This window comes from Adiantum capillus-veneris, chromosome 6, assembly GCF_014529385.1.
Source record: "Adiantum capillus-veneris isolate H3 chromosome 6, ASM1452938v2, whole genome shotgun sequence".
Classification (NCBI taxonomy): Eukaryota; Viridiplantae; Streptophyta; class Polypodiopsida; order Polypodiales; family Pteridaceae; genus Adiantum; species Adiantum capillus-veneris.
The window spans coordinates 131075639-131102822 of NC_140936.1; the positions used below are offsets into that span (position 1 = coordinate 131075639).

Consider the following 27184-nt stretch of genomic DNA (forward strand, 5'->3'; position numbering starts at 1 on the left):
AATATTCATGATGACATTTTAGAACAAAAATTTGAAAAGGAAGTCTTGACCCGCAATGAAGGGACCATTTACAAACAAAATAAGTCTTTTTAAAACAAAAATTTAAAAAGGAAGCGAGGAGACTCTTCAATGAAGGGTCCCAATTACAAATTGAAAAATTGGATTCAAAAAATTGTACGCCTTTGTCCTTATTCTTTAAGGGATGTTTCAGTGTCTGTGAGAGAAATGAAATGAAATGAAATGTTATATTAACGTCTTCAAAAGTCCAAAATGACCAATGAGACCAGAGCGTTACAATGTGGTGGATCTGATACAAAGTCAGAGTAGCAAAAATGAAATGACGAAAGGATGAGATATAAATACTATGAAATCCTAAGCTGGTAGGCGTGAAATGAGCAACTAGCTGGGATAGCTAAACCACGAGTCACAAGAGATCCAACATTGGTTGCTAGCGGAGAGAGAGAGAGAGAGAGAGAGAGAGAGAGAGAGAGAGAGAGAGAGCATGTTCTATGCTCCTTATGAAATTATTTTAGTTTTTCTTACACATAAACATGGTAACATTTATACACTTCTTTGGCACAGTTGCAAAATGAAGGGAATCCAGCAACTGAGGCCACATCCGACGTCGATTAGTGCAAACTGCGACCGCCTCTACTTGTGGTGGTTCTCATATGATCCATTCATCTTTTTACACACACACACAAAACCGGGAAAAAGGAAGGTTGCCTATTTACATGACATATTCCCTACAGCACATGCCTCATTAGATGAAGCATTAAGGATTGATTTTGTTGCAAGCCTCCCTTTTGGTTTATATTTCCCAAGCTCAAAACTGTTTTGAGAGATGGAAAGTATTTATAAAGCTCTAGCTTTTCCACAATGTGTGGTGGATAGCTTATCAAGGTTGTAAATTATATGTACATTGGTGTTGGACAATTTTTTTTTTCTTGTCCATGAGAATATAGAGGTTGAATGCTTTGATTTAGATGCTAGCAACAAAGTCATCACGGAATGGAAGCGGCAATGTTTTTACAGCTCGATACTTGCCAACATTATTAAGGTGCTCATTCTCCAATCTACAAAAAAGAGAGAAGTATACAAATGAAATTGGGATTACGAAAAATAGAGGTTGCTTACCATTTTTTCTAAATGGACACTGACCTGTAAAAATTCCAATGCCCTCTTCGAAAGACCTCTAACATAGCTAAGAAGAAATCCATGAAGTAATGGTTTGAATCTCCCATTTGCAAGTGCAAGAGAGATTGAATCCATGCAAATCGCAGCAGACAATTCAAGCCCTAGATTGAGAAATAAAAAAAATTAGCCCCTCTTTCAGAGTAAAGAAAGATAATAGAAAATTCAAGAAATAATTGATGATGCTTACCATAGATACGAAGTACCAAGATTGATTCTTCAGCACAAGTTGATCCCGGAGCCAAGGATTTTTTGAATGAGGTTGGAGAAGACCCCAATCCATGATGATATCCCAATACATTTGGTAAATTGTTGCAAGAGAGGATGATACAATAAAGACTATAAGCCATGTTGTAGAGGGATTAAACTGATAAGTAATCCTACATCCAACTGCAACTACTGCAGATAAATATTTACCACCATTCACAAGATGCATGTGATCTCTTTCATCAACCCAACGCCTCAAGCACTGTTGGATATAAAATTGCATGAATTTTAAATCAAAACAAATGCATGTTATAATCATGAATTGTTTCAAGGAAATAAAGAACTCATGATTCATACTTTAGTAGAAGACAACCTTACAAGATTCCAAACGTGCTCTAGCTGCATCTCTGTGCTGCTATTATTTTCTTATCTATAAACTTTGAATTGCATTGTAGACTATATTTTGTACTCCAATGAATTAAAGCAAGCTTAACATCATGTTTTCCCCTGTGGTAGGCTATGTAAGCATTTTTTTTTGAACTATTGGCTTCACCCATAGTATAAATAACTTGAATTTTCTAAAAATTTCAACTTTTCCACCATCAAAGATTCATTCCAAAACGCAATTTAAACATGTTTGATATATGCACCAAGTACTTGGATCCTTGAGAGCTTGAGTATGAAAATTTTGTTCAAAGAAATGCGAAACGGAAAAAAATGAAAAATCACTTACTTGCATAAGACGCCACCAATAAGGAAGAAATGATACAACATATGTTAGTTGATGGTACACGGGACCGCCACAGGTTTGTGAATCATAAGTGAGTATATTCCCGAGCTTGAAGTAATAACAAACAATATATTGTGCTTGCCTTAAAGCGACCACCTAGAAATGAACAAGAAGAGGTTAATGCAGCCTAAAAAGATGTGTTTTAATTGTGTAATTCCAATATAATCAATTTCAAAGTACAATTTTTCTAAAAGGATTGATTTTTTTTTTTCATTTCAATTTGTAAGCTTGAGTGTAGTACTTGCTATAATGTACTTCAAACTTTTAAATCAAATAGGACATTCACATCACTATTTGGTAGCTTATACTCATGGTGAAGTTACTAAGATTTTTCATAAAAGCTGTGTAATTTTTGTAGAATTTTTAGGACCATGGGCTTGGCTATGGATAGCATAGATTTAATAGTAACATAGTTCAAAATGGTAAAATTTACCTGGCTTGTAAGTTGATCAGCTAGAAAAAAGTCAGCCATGATGACCTATCACATTGACAGAAGAAGTTTCTTAATTTTGAGGTTTTTATTGAGGATTATATCAAGCTATCTTGAGAAGAAATGATTTAAAGACCTTATAGAAGGGTGCCCCAATAATACGCTTCAGGCTTCTTAGGAAGAAGAATCGACTTGATCGATAAAAAACATTCACAGGGCAGACTAGAATGGCCAAACAAACCTACACAATTTGTCTCGTCTTTAGCTTGTCAGAAGTGTGATCAAGATTATGACGATCCCTCGTATTCAGTAGATGCTTCTTTAAATTAATGGATTAAACAAGATCAAGTATCAAGGAAGTACCAAAATAGTTGCAAAGGGTATGGAGTTTGGATTGAGAAAAGTAGCTCCACTGAGATAGAGAGCCAAGTGGCAAACCATACTTGCTATACCAAACATAGTAAGGGTGCTACATACGAAGAAAATCTCTCTAAATCTAAGCTCAGTACTTGGAGAAAACTCAAATATGAAGGGGTAGTTGATTCTTGTTCGGCACCAAGCATAAACATTCCATCCATACATGAACATATGGAAGACAATCAAGAAGTATGTGCTGCACACAAGAAAAATGAGCTGTTAGACTGCAATATTTTTCCTTTTTCGATCCCCTTATCATTTTAAATTACAAAACCACACATGCATGCCAAGTCATGAACATACCTATACAAGGGATATACAGTTTCCGCATAGCTTTGAAGCTTTGAGCCTTTAAACTGTTCACCCTTGAAGTGCAATAATATCATAAATGCTACAAGAAATGATATGGACCATCCTGAAAAGAGACCTGAAACATTTTACCCAAAAGGAAAGTGCCAATTGAGTATACCATTGAAAACAAGCATGACTAAAGAGAGAAGCTAGAAAATTCTTATGTTGCATAGATTACAGGGAAAATTTTACCAACAAAGTAAGTTGTTGTATGACATGATTTTTGTTGTTGTGGCCTCAATAGCATCAAAGCTTTTTTTCGATCACCCTTTGCAAAATATTGAGCAAACAATTTCTCCACCTCATCAATGAGGTGGTCAACCTACCATCATTTGTAGCATTTAGTCTCACAGGTATGAACCATGTCACTCTATTGAAATTTTCATCGTTAAATTGGTCACATTTGTACTTACCTTGTTTGAGTTGTTTAGTCTAGATCTCTCGAGGGCTTTGAGATATGGTAAGGAAGCGTTACGCCTAGTTACCTGTCACAAAAACAAGAGAATTTCTGTAGCATAGTCTATGTGGGCCAGTGCAACCTTAGAATGGTTATCATCAATCATGGTAGGAGATAGCTTCTACAAGGACATGAAGAGTCAAGCAATGTTGTTGTACTCTTTCTTTCTTTCTTTTTTTGCAAAACTCACAATAGTGAGTGACTATATTAGAATGCCACCAAGAAAAACAGAAATCAGCCTCAAGCTGATGCCGAGCCTTGAGGGGCAGATGATTACATCAGTAACGTACTACTAGCAAAATCCTAGTCCTTTATAGAGCAAGGCTTGACCGGATGGCGAGGGTCGCCCTAAGCCAATCTTCCAAATTTTGCCTTTTACCTATCACATATATTATCTCCTTACTTTCTTGTACAATATGTGAGAAGCTAGGCACAATGTTGTTGTACTCTTAATAAAACTCATAAATGCAGCCAAGTTTTGCTCTAATATTGCATCTTTCGATGATCTTGGTTGGCTTAAACTTTTTTTTTTGCAAAATCATTGTTTACAATATCTTCTTTAAGAAACCTCCACCTCATAGCATCACCGAATGTTATCTAAAAAGTGGTCTGATTGGGGTAGTACATTTCCTCTATTCACTTTCCCATTACTGTTTGCCAGTGTTCGGGAAAAATGTGTCTCAGCTTGATATCGTGTTGTTTTCAATTTCAAAAATGCCAGTTGAGGGCACGGGAAAAAAGGAGAAATGCAACCCTAGAATAGACAAAAATAGTGTAAAAATCTAAAAAAATAGCCTAATTTTCTGAAATTTCCTCTTGAAATAAACAAGGAAAGGAATTTTGTATGTTTGGAAAAATGATTTTTCCCGAACACTGATGTCCGCTTAGCAGGCCATTGTGATCTTTCACCTTAATGATCCTCACCTCCCTTACTTAGCAAGCATCATATGAGCTCTTTTCATTCTTTTTTTTTTTGGTTATACTTAGAGAACCTATCTTTGCAAGTGACTTTATTTTGTTTGTTTTCAGAGTGCAAAGGGCCCTCTCAATATTTTATATGCCATTTGACTTTCTGCTGTTTTAGAATGCATGATACATGATTTATATTTTTCCAATTGCAAAATATAAATCAAACTCAACTATGTGTGTGTGTGTGTGTGTGTGCGCGGGCGCGCCCCCCCCCCCCCCCCCCCCCCCCCCCACACACACACACACACCATTTGATGTGCCATAAGGCAAATATAGATTATCAAAGGGAAAATTACCAAAATACCCCTCTAATTTGTGGAGATTCCCAAAATACCCCCAATATTTTGTCATAAATTCCCAAAATGCCTTTCAAATTTTCCAAAATTCCCAAAATACCCCTGGTTGTGAATTAAATTTCTCTAAAGAATAAAAAATTTGTAGCGTTTCATAAGAAGACTCATTGCTTATCAATATAAGATGCTAAATCCAAAATTTGAGTTGATTATGTAAAGCTTTGGAGATGAATTGCTTCATTATCTTTAGACATAATTGCCTTTTTTGCGAGGTAATTTGTGACAAATTACATGCTAAGCACGCAAAGCGGATCTCAATTGTCAAAAAGGAGTAAAGATTAAAAAAACCTTGAACAATCCAACCAAAATAGATCCAAGGGTATTTTGGGAATTTTTGAAATTTGAGGGGTATTTTGGAAATTTCCATAAATTAGAGGGGTATTTTGGTAATTTTCCCATTATTAAATTTGAATTATACTTCTTTGAAACACATGGCCTTACCTTATCATATTTCTTCAAAATCTTTCCAAAGGCTAGCATGTTCAAGGAGCTGTCATGTAGACACGGAAACAAAAAAATTCAATTGTGCATATTATAAAGCATCAAACATCAATTTATAGGTCTGTCACAATGTTTCATTAATAGGTATCTCAAAAGATACCACTTTGAAAGTCTAAATCTGAAAAAAAAATATGTAAAATTTGTGCAATTTACAAACTTTAGAAAATATACAAAATCTTAGAAAGTTCTCAATGGTTTGGATCTCCCAAGATACCGCTTAATCAACCTGCTTTGAAAATTGGGGCAACTTACTAGTGGAAACTAAAAGTTTAGAGAGGATCATATTCCCCCCCCCCCCCCCCCCTTTTTTTTTCCATACTCACAATTGTGAGTAGAGATGCCCCCTCAAGGCTCATGTTGTGCTTGAGGTTCTTTGTACATTATTGCATTTTTGCCTTTTAATGCGCCTTTCTATTTTTTGTGGGCTTCTCCATGCACGGGGAATTAGGGAATTATGCAAGTTTTGCCAGAGTGGAAGCCCTCTATATTTTCATGCAAAAATTCTATGAAGCACTTGGTGTGTGAATTTGAGAGAGATTAATATAATAAACTAGATTTCACATTTTTTTCATGATTGTAGAGAGTAATTTATGTATGATTTTGGGTGAAATTCTTTTTGATGAGTTATTTATGTGAGATGTTGTCAAAATTCAAGATTATTACCCATTCGATATGAGTTTGAGTGCTTTCTCTGGTTTCTTTACGAAGAAACATGATAGCATGATAGGATAGTTTTTAAGATCATAAACATGTCCGTCTTCAATAAACTTTTGATCACTCTTCCCAACTGTGAGTATGGAAAACAGAAGGTTATAAACATGATGTGGTTGGTAATAGGTGATCTATCTATCTTTGCAGTGTCTATGTGTTGTTTTTGGTTACCTTCTCCTATGTTAGGCAATCATATTGAGTAGTGGCAGTCTGTTGTGAGACTGGTGGCATCTGGTACATGAGTCGATCTGGTTTCTTGTTTCATTGAATGGGTTCTTGGCTCCTTGTTAAAGCTAGTTGTAGCTATGTCTTGAGTCCCATGGAAATGTGTCTGTGGATTGTATTTATGGTGAGAATTATGTTTTCTGTTTTGTTTAACTCAATGCCACTCACATAAGGTAAACATTGCCCAGAAAAGGAAAAACATTATACACACATTTCTTTTAAGATCTTTTGTAGTTTTTTTTAAAAATTTAAATTTGTTAAAAGGTGCTTCTCTTTCAGAGGTTTGGTTCCCGATGCCCATGCTTGGTGGTGAAGGGGTTTGCTGTGACAAGGCTACCTCCCCAAGACAGTCTTCGTTGTCTCACAGTGCCCTTTGTCAGCCGATGTATGTGACATTCATATGGTTAGGATGATGTTGTGAGTCGATTGTTGGTAGATGACATGGATTGGTTGGAGCATGGCTTTCATTACAACTTTTTTGTTTTTGTAATATATGTATATACACTCACTATTGTGAGTTTGGAAAAAAAGAAGTTATTTCTCTTTCATTTGTGAGTTTAAAAAAAAAAAAGAAAAAAGAAGAAAAAAAAGAAGTCTCGCACTCCATCCATTAGAGTTTCTTAAGTATGAAAACCTCAAAGGAAGTCAGTTTACCTAAAGGATTTGAGAAGGCCAAGTCCACGATAAAACTCTGCAAAGGCACTCCGTAGCATTTTTTTGGCGCAAGTGAGCTTGCGCTTTGTAATGACAATATCTTGTGGATTTTTTGCGCAGAAGTTTGTTGAGGTTGCAAAGGGAGCTCGTTTGGCATGTAAGCTCTTGAAGGCAAACTCAACATCCCATAAGAGACGTGTAAGGCTAGACAAATCAAGAAGTGGTGTTGGAGATGAGGCCTTTTGTATGCCAATACCAAGCTCTTTCTCTTCATCGAACTCATGACATGTCCTTTGATCCACCTACATTTCAAGGAACTAATTATTTAGATGCATTTTTTAAATTATTTTTTTGTGCAAAACTCACAATTGTGAGTGGATAGTATTAAGAATATCAAAAATATACACCAACCTCGAGCTCAGACCGAGCCTTGAGGGTCAAAGGATTACAAGTTCTTTGCTTGACAGAGAAACCACAACTACTTATTTAGATGAATTTTCTTGTACAACATTAGGGAAAATATGGACCCAAATTTGAACCTTGTTAAAATCACCATGTCATCAGCCTACTTAACACGTTCCTTTTTGCATTATTACCTAGAATAAATTTATAGAGAATAAGAGAGGATTATAATGTAAATGATAATTATGTTATAAATAGTGACAAGTTAATTGAAAACTCACTCTGTGTGTTTGTGTGTCCGCTTGTGGGAGGAGAGAAGAGCTCATGCCTGCTGAGAGAGAGAGAGAGAGAGAGAGAGAGAGAGAGAGAGAGAGAGAGAATGAACATAGAAAGCATAGTTACTAGTGGTTGTTTAGAAATTGACCTAATCTTCACCTAAAATATACAAATAAAGCAAATTTTACAATATAATGGTGCGTATTATTGCACAAAGAAAATCCATAATATGTCTACAAATAGAGTAAAAGAGGAAAAATGAATTCTTGAAAAGATCTAAACAATAAATCTCCCTATGGCTCTCTTCAAATCATCATTTTTACCTCACTTCAACCTAAAGCATTAGTGTCAAACTAATCATTACCGCCTCAACTGGCATTAAAATCATAGGTACATATGTATTCGCTCGAATCCTCTTCGTTCATTAGCTCGAATCTTCACTAGAATCAAGATTTCTAGTGAAATAAACATATCCCATCCTCATAGTCGTTCCTTTGGAAGGCCAAAAGGGGTTGATAACTATAATGTGTGTTGCTTAGAACTATATCATGTAACATATCATTGGCAAGATCCCTATGAGATAATTCAACACTCCAACCTCTGATAAATTTGGAGTTCATATGGATTGCTTACCCAAAAGTAACCTTAACCTTTTGACGAAAGAAGGAAGCAACAAATGCAAGAATCTATATGTATTCTATAATGACAGTGAGAGTGCTCTTTACATGTGTCGAGAGCTGCGAGCTGGAGAGAGAGAGAGAGAGAGAGAGAGAGAGAGAGAGAGAGAGAGAGAGAGAGAGAGGCTGCCGAAGGCGGCCGGCTGTACTAGTATGATCTATGTGTACATGTCTGTGTGCGCAACGACATATGCGAATACCCCCACAAGCAAGCAATAGCATGTTTTTGGTGGAGACTTCATTAGAAAACTTATCCACACTAGAAAGGTAGATAGAGATATAATATCAAAATTTAGCTAAGGAATTCTATTGCTTAATTATTCAAACTACATGAAGAAGCAATGAGCCAAGTTTGGAAAACACTAACCTCCAAATTTGTCGTGCTTTTAATTGTCATGGTCCCTCTAGCAACATCTTCGAACAAAATTTGATTTCCTCTTGCTAAATAAATTAACATGGGATAACACAAAAAAGCATAATAATCAACAATTAAGACAATCAAGTCGAAAAATCCTTCAAATTGTGCTCATTCCTTCAAAATAATGCAAAAGAGGTTCACAAAAGAAGCTGTAATCACCATGGGATGTGCTTGTTTTCGACTTGTGCAGCATCAAGCGGAAGCTCCCATGCGCGGAGGAAGAGGAAGCCATGGCTTGGTGCTCTTCGAGAGCCTTGCGCAAATCAATGAGACTAGTAACTTGACGTTTGAGAACCTCCATCCTGTTAGCAAACTCGTCCTCCTTGGATGCATAAAATCCATTAACCTTGTTCAACTCTTCATCCACACCTTTGAAAAATGCTACTTCATAGTCATTGTTGCATAATGGCTCTAGCAACTCTGTCTCATATATCTCTATATGGCCATGGGATGAACACCTTTTATGGTGGACCTACACCATTAAATTTGCAAAAATAAAGTACATTAAATTGAACAATGGCAATGGGTGCATAAGTGCTTACACATGCATAATTGAGTATGTAACTTGAGTTCCACACACATGTAGAGAGAGAGAGAGAGAGAGAGAGAGAGAGAGAGAGAGAGAGAGAGAGAGAGAGTGCGCCAAAGTCTAGGGGAGGGGGGCTGATGATCACAGCCGTACATCTACTCATGATTACATCGCGTCATTTTTAGCCTGAGCCATTGGATAGTTGACACATCAGCAAGCCGAACAATTTTTTCTGAAAGCCAATCAGTGGCATGCACATCATTGCACGTAATATGTGATGTCACTTTCACTACGCGTAATCAACCAGTAGTCGCTTTCAATGCCCAGAATATGCTCGCACGTCACTCTCTGACCGCCCTCGCCTTGGACTTTTGACGATCGGGAATGGTCCCTAGCTGACCATTCCTTGTTTTCAACGCTCTCGCCAATGGCTCCCAACATACGTCGATCGCCATGCGATCACCTTGAAAATAGGAAATGGTCAACAGGAGACCATTCCGTATACCTTAAAGATCATTCACTTAAAGAAAAAGCACCCACAAATTGCAAGCTTTGAGAAAATGTTCTTTTATCAAGCTTTATTTTCGAAGGAATGCCTGAAAAGTCACTAGATAATGGAATGATATTGGGCAACAATGCCGAGACTCTAGCGTGACCGGAGGCCTTTGGCTCTTTGGAATAATTCATCAGGATTTTGGTTCTTCGTTGGTTTGTAGTGTAAATTCCCTACCAATGGTTATTTCATTGGACCTTACTAACCAAGGTAAAGAATTGGGCATTTTAGCTCCAAGAATAGAATCTAGCAGGTCTGTACGCATGTCTCGTTGAGGGGAATCAACCAAGATGCTACCAAGAAAGCGGAAGAAAAAAAGCAGGATGCAGACGTGGCAAGTTGAGGAGGACAGAGAATACAAGGGGACACGGTGCGTATTAAAAGCTTTGAAAAACTTGCAAGTTTAGGGTAAATGGCATAGTGTCATTTACTTTACCTTAGAGCAACTTGCAAGTTTAGGGAAACTTGCGAGGGGATTTCTTTACCTTAAAGCAACCCAAATTGGGCACCTTGGTTGCATTAACTAGGTTTTAACACCACATTAGTGTGACTAGCGATTTCAACAAAAACCAGTAACCAATTTGCCTAGTTATGAAACCCATAGAATTGTTTTTGCCAATACAAAAACCTAGGCATTGCTAAGGCCTTACCCTTTAGGCGTGCGACTCTTGCCTTAGTCGCATGCCTTAAATGAAGAGCAATCAAGTGATTTGATTCCACCAAACCAATTCATCCTGTGGGGGACTTGGCTTTTAGAGTGACTTTAGAGCTCCTCTAGAGGGATGTTTCTAATTTTGGAAAATATGAAAATTGCTCATTTTTGGCCCATTTTGCTTGCGTTTGTAGGCCTCTCCATGCTTCTCTGTCTTAGGTGCCCCTTAGTGGCTTACAAGCCAATAATCAATCCCCTCCCCCCCCCCCCCCCCCCCCCCCCCCCCCCCCCCCCCGGCGCCCCGTCTCTCTCTCTCTCTCTCTCTCTCTCTCTCTCTCTCACACACACACACACACACACACACACACACACACACACATATTATGTGTGTCGTGACACAAGTCCTACCACACTAAGAGCCTAGAGGTTGGAAGCCTATTGGAACGTGGCCTAGAAGTAGCCCTATTAAAGGAAAGGCACACTTAAGCTCTGCCCAATCCCTACCAATTGAGCATCTCCTACAGTAGGGCTACTCATTGGCCCCAACCCCATAGGCTCCTAGCCTCTAGGTTCTTAGCACTAGGACCTCTCTCTCTCTCTCTCTCTCTCTCTCTCTCTCTCTCTCTCTCTTTATACACACACACATACACACACACACACACACACACAAAGGTGAGGCAACATTGATAATTAAAAGGCTTGTTTGAGTGCTTGGCTCACAATGTAGCTTGCATCTCCATGGATTGCATAGAATATTGTACGAGTAGGGTTGGAGATGGGAGTAGGGCGAAGAAAGAAGATGTAGTGTGCAACATCAATTGCCATTATAGAATGCCATGTCATTGGTATTCTTCTTCCACTTACAATAGGCATAGGTGTATTGTAGATACCAAATTTATATGGCATTTTAGTAAGGTTTTATATCATTGTATTTAGGGACAAGGTGGGAGGCTAGTGTTGCATAGGTCGAGGGGCAACATTGAATGCCATGTTAGAGGCATTTTCTCAATAGCATCAACCCTATAGAAGTGTATTACATAGCAACAACTAAATAAAATGGCATAGAAATGTGTGGCTAGCTATGTTATCACTAATAATACCAAAAAATAGAAGAAAGTTTGTCTCTATCCAATTAGCCAATGTAGACAATGAGCTTGATTTGTGCATTTGATAAGAATCAAGCAAGTATTAAGAGGAAGAGATTTATGATAGTTAATGCACCTTGATAATGTTATCATGGGCAGGTGAGTTCGTTGGTGAATAATGGCGGCGGGTGAGAGTGGTGAGGTGGGTGGCCATGCTATTGATGAGCACGCTATGTAGTAGTAGGGGGTCTTCAGAGACGGGGAAATTCACACTAGTGTCATTGCCATTGGGCTTCTGCCTTTGCAAGCGAATAAGTTTGAGATCTTTCTTCAACTTCCAATAGTTGCAGAAGGCGCTCTTCCACTCTGGCACTAATTGCAACTCTAATTGCTTTGAGAACTTCACCATTGTACCCACCCCTGTGTGTATATGCACACACACACACACACCCTCCTCACTCAACAATTGAAAATTTTCCTTCTTTCTTGAGCTCTAGGTCTAATGCTGAAATTCCCTTTGTTCCAAGGCTTATATCTAAAGACACAAGTGGGACTAGTGCTTGACGAGATGCTTAACAAAAGTGGTACTTCAAGATCCTTTCCTTATATCATGCCACTAGCACTCTTTGTATCAAGCTCTCCAATTGTATATTCCTTTACTTGTTTCACTATGTTTTGTGTGCCCTACCAATCTTCTTTTGGTGGGGCCCACCAAAGTGGGTAAAAACTCGACAAGACTTAACAAGACGCAAGCTATAATCGACAAAGCTCTAGAATTCAACCTCACATGCCCCTCTCACAAGGGGCTTTGCTACAATGCTTTTTGTTAGGAATTTTACCTGGTTTTGGGTATATTGTTTGTATTTTACGCATGAATATGTGAGCTACAAAATATGCTAAAATGTTTGAGAAATCATAAAATCTTGGAAATTTGAAGAGCAGGGGTGCTCGTCAAAAATCAACCCTGATGTGAACCATCCACTTATTTGATTGTCTCCTCCTTTTCCCTCCCCCTCCCTTCTCTCGCCCCTCCCAAACAAACAAAAAATTGTCCCCTTCATGTATAGAGCTTGATGATAGCGATCTCCATGCGTGATGGATTGTTTCTCTTATAGCGCCCCCTCTGCATACGCTATACCGTTCAAACTAGTGGCATGTGTTCAATGCATATTTTCTTAAGGAAAAACCTGCATTTTCTTAAGGAAAAACCGATAATATGTGGCGTATATTTTTTTTGCATTGTATATTCATTGCACAGTTCATGGCCTTCCCACCCAATAAGATAAAGACAAATCTTCTCCCCACTAAGTATAGACTTGAGTTCTCAACTCTCAAGTAATGAACCTCCTTGTCATACTCTAGGCGTTATACATTTAGGTATTGTGAACAAAGGAATCTTGGTGTAAAGGATATGCCCACTTAGTACTTTTGCAAGTGATCTACAAGTGATCTGTCCTTTCACTTAAATAAGCAACATTATCCTGTTTTGTTAATGGCTTTTGTTCTAAAGAAAACCTAATTAAGCTTGCATTTCAAAGGTGGCTTCTAATGAGGGAGTGCCCGTCACAACACCAACTACTACATATCTTCTATGGAATTTAGTCTACAAAGAACCTTGAAATGGACATTTGCCACATTTGCTCTTTGCAAGTTTATTACTACACAAAGCCAACTAGTCAACTTGATCCTTCAATGCTTTGTTAGTGTTTTCCTTTGTAGCACATGCTGAATTTGCAAAAAATCTTGGAGATTTTGAGCTCGCCTTGAAAAAAACCGATAAAATTTTGCAAGTTTTAGTATAAATATCGGCAAATGCTTCCAATTTCAACTTAAAAACTCTGAAAGTTTTAAGCGTGCCCTTTTCTCCTTCGGTTAGGAAAAATGTTTTTGGCAAGTTTTCGCGCGCATGTAAGAATGTGCGTGCTTAAATTGTTCCCTTACTTCTGGAAGGGTCATAACTTTTCAACAACACTTGATCAACAAAGAAATGACTTAAGGGAGCCATTTTCCTTTTGTAGTAATGCTGTCTAGCTGTCTAGGGCTTACCACAAACTTATCTTTTATGTAATTAACAAAGAATGTTAAAAATTCCAACTTTTTTTGTCCCCTGTCAATCGATGTATCCTTGATCAATGGAAGATGCCATGGCTCGTGACGAGCATGGCAAGAGTTTGTAATTCTATGATTTTGCTAATATAATCTACTCTCCATTGTGAGTTTTGCAAAAAAAAAAATCAAACTTGTAATTGGAAATGGAACATTTGCTAAATTTTTTGCATGTGAATATTTTTTGATATCCTTGAAGTACTAGGAAATTTTTGGAGGTATTTCAGTAGGCCTTCTAAGAAAATAATTTTTTGTCTTTTTGTCTTTGGAAAATATACAGGATAAAGATATAGAGCCTAAAATTCTCCCACTAAAAAATTGCACACATGAGGTTATTCCACCCACAACCTCACAACAACCGCAATCATTCAAGAATAATGTGGGGTCTCTTCCTGACCGATATGAATTACAAGGCACCTTTGATAAGTTTCTAACCTTATTTTCATATACTGAGAGAGAACGAATGGACATTGCCCTCGCTAGAAGCTTCATGTATGAACCATTAGTGGGTTGGTCTCATTTTGCATCGCAAAAACTAAGAGAAAAACATAACCCAATAATGACGTTCTACTTTTACACTTGGCACAAACAACATATGGTTATGGGTCTCAACACAGCAAATCCTCACAATAAGAGGCACTCAATGTTAAACTTCACTATTCCTTATATCACTACACATCTAAAGAGAAATTAACATGAGAAGCACATACTTCACGGCAACTAACATTGGCACTTTTTACCCCATACCTTTGAGAGGCACAGCCGTCAAACTTCACTAGTCCCTAAGACATAACATTGGTTAGGTTGACAAAAAGAAAAAAATCTTTGGAAAGATACCGGATTTATCGGGTCATTAAAAAATCTTTGGTTAGCTACCTAACTTATCTAGTCTACCTATCTGTAGAATGTTATCATCGTGACTTCATTATCTCACTTTTCACACTGTACTCACACTACTTTGCTTTTTGTTTTTTAATTACTATCGCATTGTGAAAAACATTTAAGTTTTTTATTAGTTTACACCACATGTTTGTTTCAACTACCTTTCAAATAGTATTGAAAACAAATTTTTTTTATAAAAGGAGTTAAATCGTTTTTCTTCAAAATACTTTTGAAGGTTTTCTCTTGTAAATTCTACTTGAACGATTATGACATCTCTCTATATACATCATTCAAAAATCCTTACCATTTTGGACATCCCATAATGCTCAACAAGTTACTTGGGTATAGTCCCACCACCATCATAGCAATAGTTGTGCGAACTTGAACGTCGTTTCATACCACAATAAAACAAGAAGTTCTCAATATCGTGTTAGGCCATCTTGATAGGGACAACGATGCACCCTGGGTGTCACCTGATGCCATGGCAATTGCCACCTAATATCAATGCTAGTAAGTAGAGAGTCTAAGAGAAACGGTTTAGCAATCATTTTTTCTTAGTCAATAAGTTTGTTCCAAAAATTTCTTTCCTGATTTTGATTTACGACCAAATGCCATGTTTTCAAGGATAAACTATATGTTTTGGTCAATAGTTTTATTAGATGGCTTTCTCATTGACTTTTTATGGTCACATATGTAATGTATGCATAATTTGAATGACATTACTAACCTGTGTAATATTTACATCAAGTAAAATTGATATCAACTCCTTATGTTCCAATGGTGCCGCTTGGTTGTTAGGACCAACCTCATGGTTATTTGTTGTCCGATCACAAACTCTCTGTCAGGACACTGGCAAGGCCGGACTAGACAAGGGCAAGGCCGGGCTAAGCAGTGTGGAAAGAGAGTCTAACTAGGGCAAAGGGCCAGGGGCTATGCTATATAGTGGGTGGTTGAGTCGTGGACTCTTAGGTTCTAGTTCCCCTTGTCTAACATTGGTATCAAGAGCTTGGTTCTTTTTTGGGAAAGGCACAGCCGTGGAGGAGGGGAGCCACACAAACTTGCATGAGCAAGTTGCATGTCGGGGTCAAAAGACCGTGGAGCACCTCTCCTGTGAGGAGGACGACAAGTATGAAATCCGTGGCCAACTCCCCTTGCAAGGAGGAGCCGCCAAGGAGGGACCTGCACCAAAACCAACCCTTGCGGGCTCTACGGCATCGCGCCGGGCAGGGGAGCGTTTCTCAACCCAGGGCCGAAGCCCCTTGCTCAACACAGTGGCCGCCATGGCCTCTTTTCCTTGCTCGCGCGCTACTATAAGCGGCCATAGTCACTGAGCTTTGGTTTTTTCACATTGCAAGGGCGCCCAACCCCTTGGGGGTTAGTGGCCAAACCCTTTTTTCAAGTACAAGGGACGGTACCCACAGTGGGGTACCCCCCCCTCCCTCGTGTGCGGATTCGGCAAGGCCACAAGGCACGGCATCTCGACACGGCCGACACAAACTTCGAGTACCCAATTCTCTACGTATTATCGGCAGAAACTCAAAAATTTAAGCAAAGCATTCCGACAGGGAGTTCAAAGTACCATTATCTTTCGAAATCAATTAACGGTTGCAAGCATAATTGATTTGGCTACCAAGGAATTGAGGAATTCCCTATACGGCGGACAATTCGGATCGATTTCCACCGGGATACTATCGATTTTGATGGAATTAGCAAGGCTAATTACACTTTGCAAGTGCTCTCAATCTCATGTATTTTTTTGACTATTCCTTGCACCGCACTGTGTCGCCATGAATTCAGATATCAATATGACATTTGATTTTGAGCAAAGTACGCGTGATCCTGCCCATGATGGCCCGCGGCCGGATCCTTTCAAGGAGAGTACCCGCGACGCTATGGCAGGTGATGACACTTACGAATTGCTCGATATTCAAGAATTTCGTGCACTTCGGACGCGCATGTCAGTCATGGATGAAAATTTTAAAGCTTTAAATTCAAATGTTACTAAACTATCCACATTAGTGATTCAATTAATGCAATAGCAGTCCAAGGGTCTTGCTGACATGCACATGCATGAGCACGTTGCTACACAAGGACAAGGCCCTTCTAATCTAGGGCAAGGCCCAAATGCTGATACTTTGCACACTCTCATTGCAAACGAGGTGGATGAATTTTTGAAAAACACCAAACCACCAATTTTTAAGGGAGAAGACCGAGACCGCAATAAGGATGCAGTGAATATCTTTCTCAGCAAGTGGGATGGAATTCACGCCTTTCGGCGTACTCTGGACGCAGTCAGAGCTCTGCAAACGAGCTTAACTCTGGAAGGCAAGGCCTACAAATGGTGGATGTCTCTCAAGGAGAAGAATATCATACCACAGAGTTGGGCAGCTTTTGAAGCTATGTTTAGCAAAGAATTTTTGCCTACAAATGAGGCAGATCGAAATTGGACGGCTTGAGACACATGTTCCATGTGCCAATACCCATCATTGCTTGAATATATCTCTCACTATCGGGATGTTATCCTTAAGTTGAAAGGCTTACATAACTTTCAACAAGTACGGGGGTTTATACGAGGTATGTCACCAGAGCTTAAGAAGTACGTCAAGACCCAAGACCCTAAAACACTTGAGGAAGCCATAGTGAAAGCACATATTCATGATGATCCAGATGAAAAGAAAGCACATAATATTCACGTGTAATACACATGGTAATACACGCACTCAGTATGGGCACAATAAAAGGAAATTTATAGTTACCAATTCAGATGCATCTAAAAAACCCAAGGGGTCCAGGGGTCCTCTCTCTCCTGAGGACTTTGATAAACTAAGAAAGAAAAAATATGTTTTCAATGTTTAGGAAGCGGCCATGGCAAAAAGGATTGTCCCAAAGGGAAATCTGTTGCTCATGGCAAAGAGAAAGCAGTGCACATGGTGCAACTGCTACCTCTTGAGTCTTCCTCACGCTTCTCTACAGTGGAAGTAACACACACAGAGGTGGTACATGAATGTTGTCTCACAGCTTCCATGTGGCAACAAACCTTTGGACCACATGAGTTAGTATGTATGCACGGATCTCTGCAAGGCCACAAGGTGCACATCTTGGTAGATGATGGTGCTACTCACAATTTCATCAATTATGGATTGGTGAAAAAACTCAAATTGCCTCAAACTCCGAGTACCCACTGCTACAAGGTAGCAATGATGAATGGACATGATACCGAAATCTGGGATACTCAATGCCGAGCTGTTCCGTTGGAAGTACAAGGTTACTCCACATGCTTGGATTTTCAGGTTATGAACATGGAAAGGGCAGACGTGGTTCTTGGTAGGGAGTGGTTGCATAGCATAGGACCATCACTGAAGCGTAGCTATGAGCACAACAACTTGATGTTTGAATCCCATGGCGCACATGTGTTGTTGTTAGGAGAGAAGGAAGGATGTACCTTCATCACCATTAATTTGTACGCTGGGCTTATGCAGCTCATTTCTGATAATGAAATAGATCAAGTTTTCTTGTGTTACTCACTCTCTCATTTTCTTTCTAACATTGAATCTGTTGAACATTCCTCAACACCGCATGCTTCTCTCTCATCTCCTCCACCAATGGCTAATTCTAAACAAGCAAACGTTGCTAGTGAGTTACAGAAATTATTAAAGGAATTTCAAGATGTTTTTCCTAATGATTTGCCACCAGGATTACCGTCGACACGATTGGTGCAACATAGCATCGAGGTGGGTGTAGGCTGTGGCTGCAGGCTGTAAACCTGTCAGTAAACCGCCCTACCGTATGAGTTATTCTGAAGCTGTTGTGGTGGAACGTCAGCTTGCTGACTACCTTAGCAGAGGGTATATACAACCCAATTCTTCACCATGGACCTCTCCTATCCTATTAGTGAAGAAAAAAGACAACAGTATGCGCATGTGCGTAGACTACCGCAACTTAAATGCGGTTATGGTTAAGAACAAGTACCCATTGCCCCGAGTAGATGAGTTGTTCGACAAACTCACTCATGCTCGCATTTTTACGAAAATAGACTTGCGGTCAGGATATCACCAAGTCCGCATTCGACTTGCTGATATACCCAAAACTGCATTCCGAACACGGTTTGGACACTACGAGTTCTTGGTGATGCCCTTTGGGTTAACCAATGCGCTCGCAACATTCATGACACTTATGGAAGTTTCTTGAAGCCATACTTGGGCAAATTTGTCATCGTTTTCCTCTATGATATTCTAGTCTACAGTGCTTCTGAAGAAGAACACTTACAACATCTCAGGCAGGTGTTCGAGTTGTTACGAACAAACAAATTATATGCCAAGGAATCTAAGTGTGATTTTTTGAAAGAAGAAATTCACTATTTAGGGCATGTTATTTCAGCTAATGGGTTATATATGGATCAATCCAAAGTGGATACCATCCAGAAATGGCCTTCTCCTATAAATCTGAAAGAGTTACAATTTTTTTTTGGGATTTGCAGGTTTTTACCGAAGGTTCGTGAAAACTATGCTAATATTGTTGTTCCCATGACGGATCAACTAAAAGGCAAAGGCAAAGCTTTTTAGTGGGGATCCGCTTAACAACATGCATTAGCTATAGCTCCCATACTAGCTATTGTAGATCCTTTGAAACTATTCGTTTTGGAAATAATTTTAGAATTTCTAGAATATTAAAATTTATATTATTTATTTGTACAACCATTAAAAATAAAACCCTTGTAATCAAAGTTGTATTTTGACTTTAAAAATTTTATCATTTTTAAACAAAATTTAATGTTTATTTATTATTTATTTTGGCAATTTTAGGCTAAAATAATGTTAAAACTAAGCTTAACAAAATTAAAAGTACCTATAATATCATTAATTTAAATCTAGTAATTCTTTGTCAAAATAACTAGAGATAATTAGGAGAATCTTAAACCTCTAATTTTGCTAATTATTATTAGCAAAATTATCTTTATTATTATATAAAAATTCATGAGTAGAAGATTCACAAAACAATTTAGTTAGATATGAGATAAGTATGGTAGATAGACCTTAGCTATATATACCTATAATAAACATCAAAGAGCCTATTTAATTCATATCAATCTATAAATCACGCATTTATGCTAAAACTATCCCTTAAGAAGAGTTTTCTCCCTCGAAAACAAAAGTGGGAAACTTCTTCTTAAGAACACTAATGTGTTACCAAGTGGCACCTTCCTCAGGTTAGTCTTTCCACTTGATTAAGGCTTGTTGACGTACATGGTGACGTGTACGCAACTCATGATAATCGAGAACACGTTCAGGTTCATGCGATAAGGTAGGAGGTTCAATGAAATCAACCAAAATCTGTTGGTCAATGACATTGTCGTCCCCATGTAACCGCTTACGTAAACGGCTTACATGAAACATCGGATGAATAGAGAATGTGCAGGTAGCAATAATTTGTAGGCATGATCACCTACTCGCTTGAGTATTTTGAAAGGCCCACAATATCGGGGAGATAATTTATGGTGTTGGCCCAGTTTTCAGACTTCCTGAATGTTTTGGCACACGTAAAAATACTTCCTCCCCTTCCTCGAAGGTAACTTGCCGACGTTTTCATCAGCATATTTTTTATACCGATCCTGTGCTTGTCGGACATTCTGACGAGCGAGTTTCAGTATATCCATGTGGTCTTGGAGAAAATCCTTAACCTGTTGGAGCTTTTCGATTGCCAACCCCACCGTAACAGGTGACCTAGGTTGAAACTCATACATGAGCATGAAAGGACTAAATCCAGTTGTGACATGCTTAGCACTGTTGTAGGCAAACTCAAGAATAGGTAAGTATTCTTCCCAGTCTGACTGTTTTTTGCTGACGTATGCTCTTAGCATATCATGTAGCACCTGGTTAACTCGTTCAGTCTGACCATCTGTTTCTAGATGATTGGCTGTACTGAGGTTCAGTTGTGTACCCAATCATTTAAACACAGCCCTCCAGAAGTGACTATTAAACTTGGGATCACGGTCGCAAACAATGTTACTTGGCAAACCATACAATTTGTATAGATTGTCCACAAATAACTTGGCTAGTTCTGGTGTCTTAATCGTTGATTTGGTTGGAATAAACTTACATAGTTTAGTCAACCGGTCTATGACCACCCATACCGAGTCATGACCTCATATAGTGGTTGATAAACCCACAATAAAGTCCATAGAGATGCTTTCCCATGGAATGTCTAAAGGATGTAAGAGTCCTCCTGCTTTCAGGCGCTTTGCTTTGTTAACTTGACATTTTTGGCAATGCAAGACATAAGCTTGAACAAAGCCATGTATACCTGGCCAGTAAAATTGTCATCGTACGAGAGCATAAGTTTTTCTAATACCCGGGTGCCCTGCACTTGGACTATCATGGCATTCATAAAGAATTTGGCGCCGAATGTCTGTGTCCGTCGGTACACAAACTCTCCCCTTATGGAGTAGGTACCCATTGTCGATGGTGAAATGATTCCATCGATGGAGTTCATCACTCGATAGAGGAGAACTAGGTGTGGAGGTTAACGTTACACTACCATCATTGGAGTGAGAAGGATCCCTCATTTTAACATGGATCCACACTTTGGAATATGCTTCATCATGCTCATATTTGCCTTTGAGAGAATCCAAAAATTCACTACGAACTTCCGTGAACAAGAGAGAATTGATCTCCGGCATACGACTTAGAGCGTCAACCACCACATTGTATCGAACTTTATGATACCGGAGCTTGGCGTCATATTCCTGAAGAATCTCGGCCCACCTGGCTTTTCGACCCTTCAAATCCGTTTGTTGTGTAAACCATTTGATGCTTTCATGGTCAAACACAATTTCAAACTGAGCACCATACAGATAAATGCCGCCATGTTTTTAAGGCAGACACTATTGCGTAGAGTTTGCGCTCATAAGCAGAGTAATTCTGTTGAGCTGCATCAAGCTTCTTGCTTGATGCAGCTTCTTGCTTTCAAATGCAATTGGCCGTCCGTCTTGTAACAAGACTGCTCCAATAGCACGATCACAAGGTGAAAAATTGAACAACATGACTTTACCATTTTCCTTCTAAATATACTAAAGGTCTAATAAATTTAAATTTAACTTAATTTCTCACAAACATATTTTAAAAACTTTTAATAGCTCAAAAATTAGTGGTGTGGCTAAAAATTGATCATGCATTTCTTTTAATTATGCAATAAAGAATACAATTCTAAACTTAATTTTTATAATCAACATATAGTTTAATTAATTTTTACTAATCAAAATTTAGCTCATCAATACTTTTTAAAATAGAAGTACGTATAATATTTAACTAATAGATTAACAATGCATTACGCTTAATGATAGCATAATTATCATTCTTAATTACTCAATTAAGTTATATCATGCATCATAATCTACTAAGCAAGATAAGTTTTCACTCTTGTTTAAGCAAACAAAGTGAGTAATTAATAAAGATTTTAGCATAGAGAGAGAGAGAGAGAGAGAGAGAGAGAGAGAGACTTAACACAATTTCTTTGAGCTCTAAGGAAAATTTAGCATGATAATGCTTAATTATCTTGTAAATCCACTTGAGGTTTTGATATCAAAGTGTTTTGTGGATGTCCTTTTGCTGACACATGTAAATGTCTCAAGTGCAAAAGAGTATGCTCAACACAATGTGTATGTTTGTGAAGTCCTTGATTGTTTTCTAAGTTTTGCCAAGCAAGGGGCTTGCTAAAAGCTTCCCCTACTTCAAGAGAAAGCCCTTAGTTTCGTAACTCATCCTAGCAAGCTATTTTAATCCTAGTGACGTTTTGAAGGCCACCTACTACTCTACACGACTTAATTGCTCAAGCTCTAGGGCTTCAAGGCCTTACAAATTCTTCCATGCTTGATCTAAGTGCAACATTGTCTCCCATGTGACTCCGTGTGTAACCCATGTGATGTATTATTCATTCTAACTAATATGATTGCATATTTTTTCAACCTTTATAGTTTTAAAACATCCGCAAAGCCTATGGTTTTATTAATGTTTGAATCTGGGTCTGAGGAGTCTAGATTTGTTTGTTTCCAAAGAAGAAAATTTTTGTGTGAAGTATTGCTCAACTTAAGATTCACAAAATTTCATAATTTATCTAATTTAGAGTTTAGGGGTAATTAAAATTTTCTAACTTAGTGGATAAGAATGTGGGTAACTTACAGCCTCCCAAACTTAGAAATTTAGATATCCTCATCTCAATAGTAGGCATTATAGTCCTTGAAGAGTGTCTCATACCTCTTCCCGAGTAGTATGATGATTTCTCAAAAAATCTCTTGCATCAAGCGATTAAAATCTATAGGAGCATTTGTAAGACCAATGGCCATGATTGTGCACTCATAGTGGCCATAACAAGTGTTGAAGGCAATTTTGGGGATATCAATCTTCTGAATTTGGATTTGATGATAGCTTGAGCAAACATCAATCTTTGTAAACATCTTTGCTCCATGTAGTCGGTCAAGCATCTCATCTATACGGAGAAAAGAATACTTATTCTTCACTTCCTTGTTCTTGCTAATTCTATATTCATTTTTCTTACTGAACAATGATTAAGTCTCAAGCTCCTTAAATATCTTGATGGAAAAATGAGTGAGTACTACCACAGTTAATGAGAAACTAAAATGATACACCTTGGTGATTCGTAAGAGCTTAAATGATAGCATATTGTTGATGTGCACCAAGCTCCATATAAAGTTTCTCTTCTCCCAAGGTTGGTTCTCCTATGCCAGCATAAACTCTTGCAACATCTCTTCCATATCCTCGTTCTCATCCACCATTTTGTCCCCCACGGTTGATCAACTCTCCACGCTTGCCTTTTTGAGCATGGTGCCAACATGAACTCTTGTAGCAACTCTTCAACTCCTTAGCCTCATCCACCCTTTTGTCCCCCACGATTGATTGGCTTTCCGTGTCCACATTTTTGAGCAAGTGCTTCTAAAATGTCTTGGATTATTGCATTCAAAACATTAGAGATCGGAATTTGGAGTTTTAACCGCTTAAGCTACAACTATAGGCTAAAGTTAATAGGCTAGGTTAGTTGGCCTTTGATTCCAGCTTGAGGGTATTCCTCTACTAGCATCACTTTCACGATTCCCACTAGTTCCCCTTTGAGAGTTAGTCACTTCTTTAGCACTAGGTTGGTAATGGACACTTTTATGTCTTGAGACACTTTTTTGTCCTGTTAAGTGACCATTTTGCTTGAATTATTTAGGTGGTCTTATGAGCTGAAAAAACTTGAAAATTTAATTGGAAGATCACTTCCCCCATTGACCATACTCTTGCACATCATTTATCAACCTAAACTGTGTGCAAAAAAGTTTCCTATTTTTTATCTTTTGCCAAAGTTGTCCAACTTCTCCACCATAAAACTCCTATTTGTGAGGTCTAGCATTGTAGAGGATTAGCATTAGTAATTTTCAACATGTTTTCATGCTTCTAAGGAGAATCTAATTTTCAAATTAGAAGATATAAGATAATTACAAGAATTAATTGATCCTATTTCTTGGCCAAATCTTGCACTTTTATGATTCTTTTGTTAGCTTTAATGAAATCAAAGGCAATTTGGATTCCATAACATAAAGGGATTATTGCTTCAGTCTTGGGGCACCTAATACCCCATATAGCTTACTAAACAAGGATGGTTGATTTTTTCAACCCATCATGAATCAGAGCCATTCTCATCAAAATTTCTAATTTCCATGGGCAATTATGTAAAATTTGTATCTAGTAACAATACTTAATTCCATCTCTTGGCCTTCCGCATCGACTACCGGTGATGATGCCAATAGAAGAGCTACTGATAACCCAACTGCCCCTAGAAATCCCTTAGCTTATTTCATCCTGTCAAGCTGATATAAAGCATGCTTCAAAATATTGAATAGCACCCATCCCACTGCCGAGGCGAGCACAAATGGCTGAGGATAGATTTCGAGCGCTCCTCCAGTGTGGCAGAAGGGCACCCGTTGCCACCTCAGCACGATTGCCAATGTGATGGCCTGCTTGTTAAAAGCTACAAGCCATGAATGAAATGTTTTCTATGTACTCAACGTGCCTCAGAGCCGGAGCCTGATTCGCTGATGGGGGTTTGCCAAAAATTGACTCGCCCGTGTACGTTGCGGCGCATGCCTATACAAAATTTTACTGAATAAAGTTTTATTGTATAACATATGAAAAAAAGAGAAAATTATCAAAATGCCCGTCTAATTTATGAAAATTCCCCAAATATCCCTAAATTTCATAAATACCCTTCAATTTCTCCAAATTCCCAAAATACCCCTCATTAACCTAGTAAACATCTCTAAAGACAATTTTTTAATGAAACTTTTTCAAAGGAAGATTGGTTCTCCCTCAATAGAAGATGATAGAACTAGTATTTGATACGGTATTGTGGGCTCTTAAGATGATTGTTCATCTTTTTAAGAGACACGACATTCGTGAATATTTTTGATACACATCTCTCTCCGTCACACACACATACTTGAATAGCTTCAAGTATTGTCACTTAACTTCCAATATTTTTAAATGAAAAGAGTTTTGTTCTCTCTCTCTCTCTCTCTCTCTCTCTCTCTCTCTCTCTCTCTCTCGCGCGCGCGCGCTAAATAAAGGTGTCCATCTTCAGTAATTGCATCGGGTGATCGTGCAACCCGAGGACAATAAGTTGGAGGCTGTCGGTTTTCATAGAAGTTGTACAAAGCTAGAAAGTTGTGCAATGGCTTCATGCTATATAGAGGCGGAACGGGTACAGGTTCTTGCTTTTCTATTGTGTACGTCAATGTCTTTGATCGGGCTTTTTTTCACCAAATTGTTTTTTGTGACTTTGAAAGCCAGCACTTATGGTTGCCCATAGTCTAAGATGGTTGACAGGTAGCCTAGTACAGCTACATCCTCGTGGATGTCATTGAAGGCAAAGTTTTAGGCCAAGAATTTGGCAGCCACACGACAGATGCTATCCTCCACTTCCACATGTGGCAGAATGGGATTTTGCTTCTTCAGAATGGGAGTTCGTGTGGCAGCAATCAGAAGGTTTTTGGCTAGTGCTAGCAAGATTTTAGAGGCCCTTTCACTCTGCAAAACATTTGTCGATTTTTTGAACAAACTAAACTAGTTTTGCAACTTTGAGAGTATCGCATGGAGACATGGGGACACAAGGGGCCTTGCAAACAGGCAAATGCCGTTCACAAATGAAGAGTGCCATGGCTTCTGGAGCAACAAGAGATGATCTCTCCTGGCCTAGGCTGGTTGGACACATGTCCTCTCTAGCTCTACAATACACCACCCCTCCTCTATACTCGCTTCTCTGGGACATTGGGGCAGAAGGAGACTAAAATTCTTTTCCTCATCCTCGATAACGCAGGCAAGACGACTCTTATACACATGTTAAAGGATGCTAGATTCGGCAACCACCAAATAGCTCGTCGTGTTTGGAAAGATTATTATGATAAGGTTGATGGTATCGTTTATCTGGTTGATGTTGCTAACAAAGAGAGATTTGCAAAATCCAAGAAAGAACTCAATGGGCTTCTCTCGACTCTTTAGCTCAAGTACCCTTTTTTATTTTGGGAAACAAGACAGTCATACCCATTGCAGCTTCGAAGGATGAATTGAGATACTATTTGGGGCTTTCCAGTTATACAACACGAAAAGGGAAGTGAATCTTATAGGCTCAAACATCCGACCAATTGAAGTTTTCATGTGCAGCATTGTTTGCAAGATGGGCTATGGTGATGGTTTTAAGTGTTTATCTCAATACATCAAGCGATGTTGTTGCTGCTGCTATTGTAGCTTTTTGTAAACAGTTGGGAAGTTGTCATGCCTATTTTTCAAGATTATTGTGGGGTTATTGATTAGGGGTTCCACAAGTACCTAGATTTGTTGTTTAAGTACCCAGCTTTGTTTGGGGGTGTGAAGGTGAGGGACGCCAAAAAATCTCCTAATGTATGTGCAAGATAGATGTGTTTTTTCAAATTAAAATTTTTTTAGGAGTAAATATTTTAAGAAGGGTATCCTTGTAGTACACTATCATGGATTCTATATAATGGCATTTGAGAATGTTTGTTAGTCTCTTGCTATCATGTTTAAGGTATTGTTACTGTAATGTGATGAAGGTACTACTGTCTTTTAGAATGAGAGAGAGAGAGAGAGAGAAGGGGGAGAGAGGATATATATATATATGTATATATATATATATATATATATATATATATATATATATATATATATATATATACATATATATATACATATCTATATATATATACATATACATACATCTATATATATGTACATGTACATACATACATACATATATATATATATATATATATATATATATATA

At 38.3% G+C, this 27184-nt stretch overlaps 1 protein-coding gene across 3 annotated transcripts; it reads right to left on the reverse strand.

The window, feature by feature from the left end:
• Window positions 1–644: 644 nt before the first annotated feature.
• Window positions 645–12368, reverse strand: LOC147456289 (phosphate transporter PHO1-like). 3 transcript variants are annotated; one of them, XM_086514798.1, is made up of 15 exons: window positions 11988–12363; window positions 9192–9504; window positions 8982–9055; window positions 7260–7561; window positions 5610–5658; window positions 3803–3874; window positions 3582–3711; window positions 3342–3465; window positions 2985–3234; window positions 2758–2862; window positions 2625–2669; window positions 2135–2287; window positions 1385–1663; window positions 1162–1298; window positions 645–1076 (listed from the first exon to the last, which is right to left on the reverse strand). In XM_086514798.1, the coding sequence occupies exons 1-15, from the start codon at window positions 12258–12260 to the stop codon at window positions 983–985; spliced, it is 2400 nt and encodes a 799-aa protein (XP_086370924.1). In that variant the 5' UTR covers window positions 12261–12363; the 3' UTR covers window positions 645–982. The 3 variants fall into 3 exon arrangements, with proteins under 3 accessions (XP_086370924.1, XP_086370926.1, XP_086370925.1); XM_086514800.1 differs by lacking the exons at window positions 645–1076; window positions 1162–1298 and having other exon boundaries at window positions 1395–1584; window positions 11988–12368; XM_086514799.1 differs by lacking the exons at window positions 645–1076; window positions 1162–1298 and having other exon boundaries at window positions 1395–1590; window positions 11988–12368.
• Between the last annotated feature and the right edge of the window lie 14816 nt (window positions 12369–27184).

Excerpts from the sequence above, each read along its gene's own strand:
- LOC147456289 (XM_086514798.1), bottom strand. The coding sequence starts at position 12,260 with ATGGTGAAGTTCTCAAAGCAATTAGAGTTGCAATTAGTGCCAGAGTGG. Across the intron at positions 3,712-3,802 it reads GACTAAACAACTCAAACAAG|GTTGACCACCTCATTGATGA; the intron begins GTAAGTACAAAT and ends AAATGATGGTAG. Across the intron at positions 1,077-1,161 it reads GGGCATTGGAATTTTTACAG|ATTGGAGAATGAGCACCTTA; the intron begins GTCAGTGTCCAT and ends TCTTTTTTGTAG.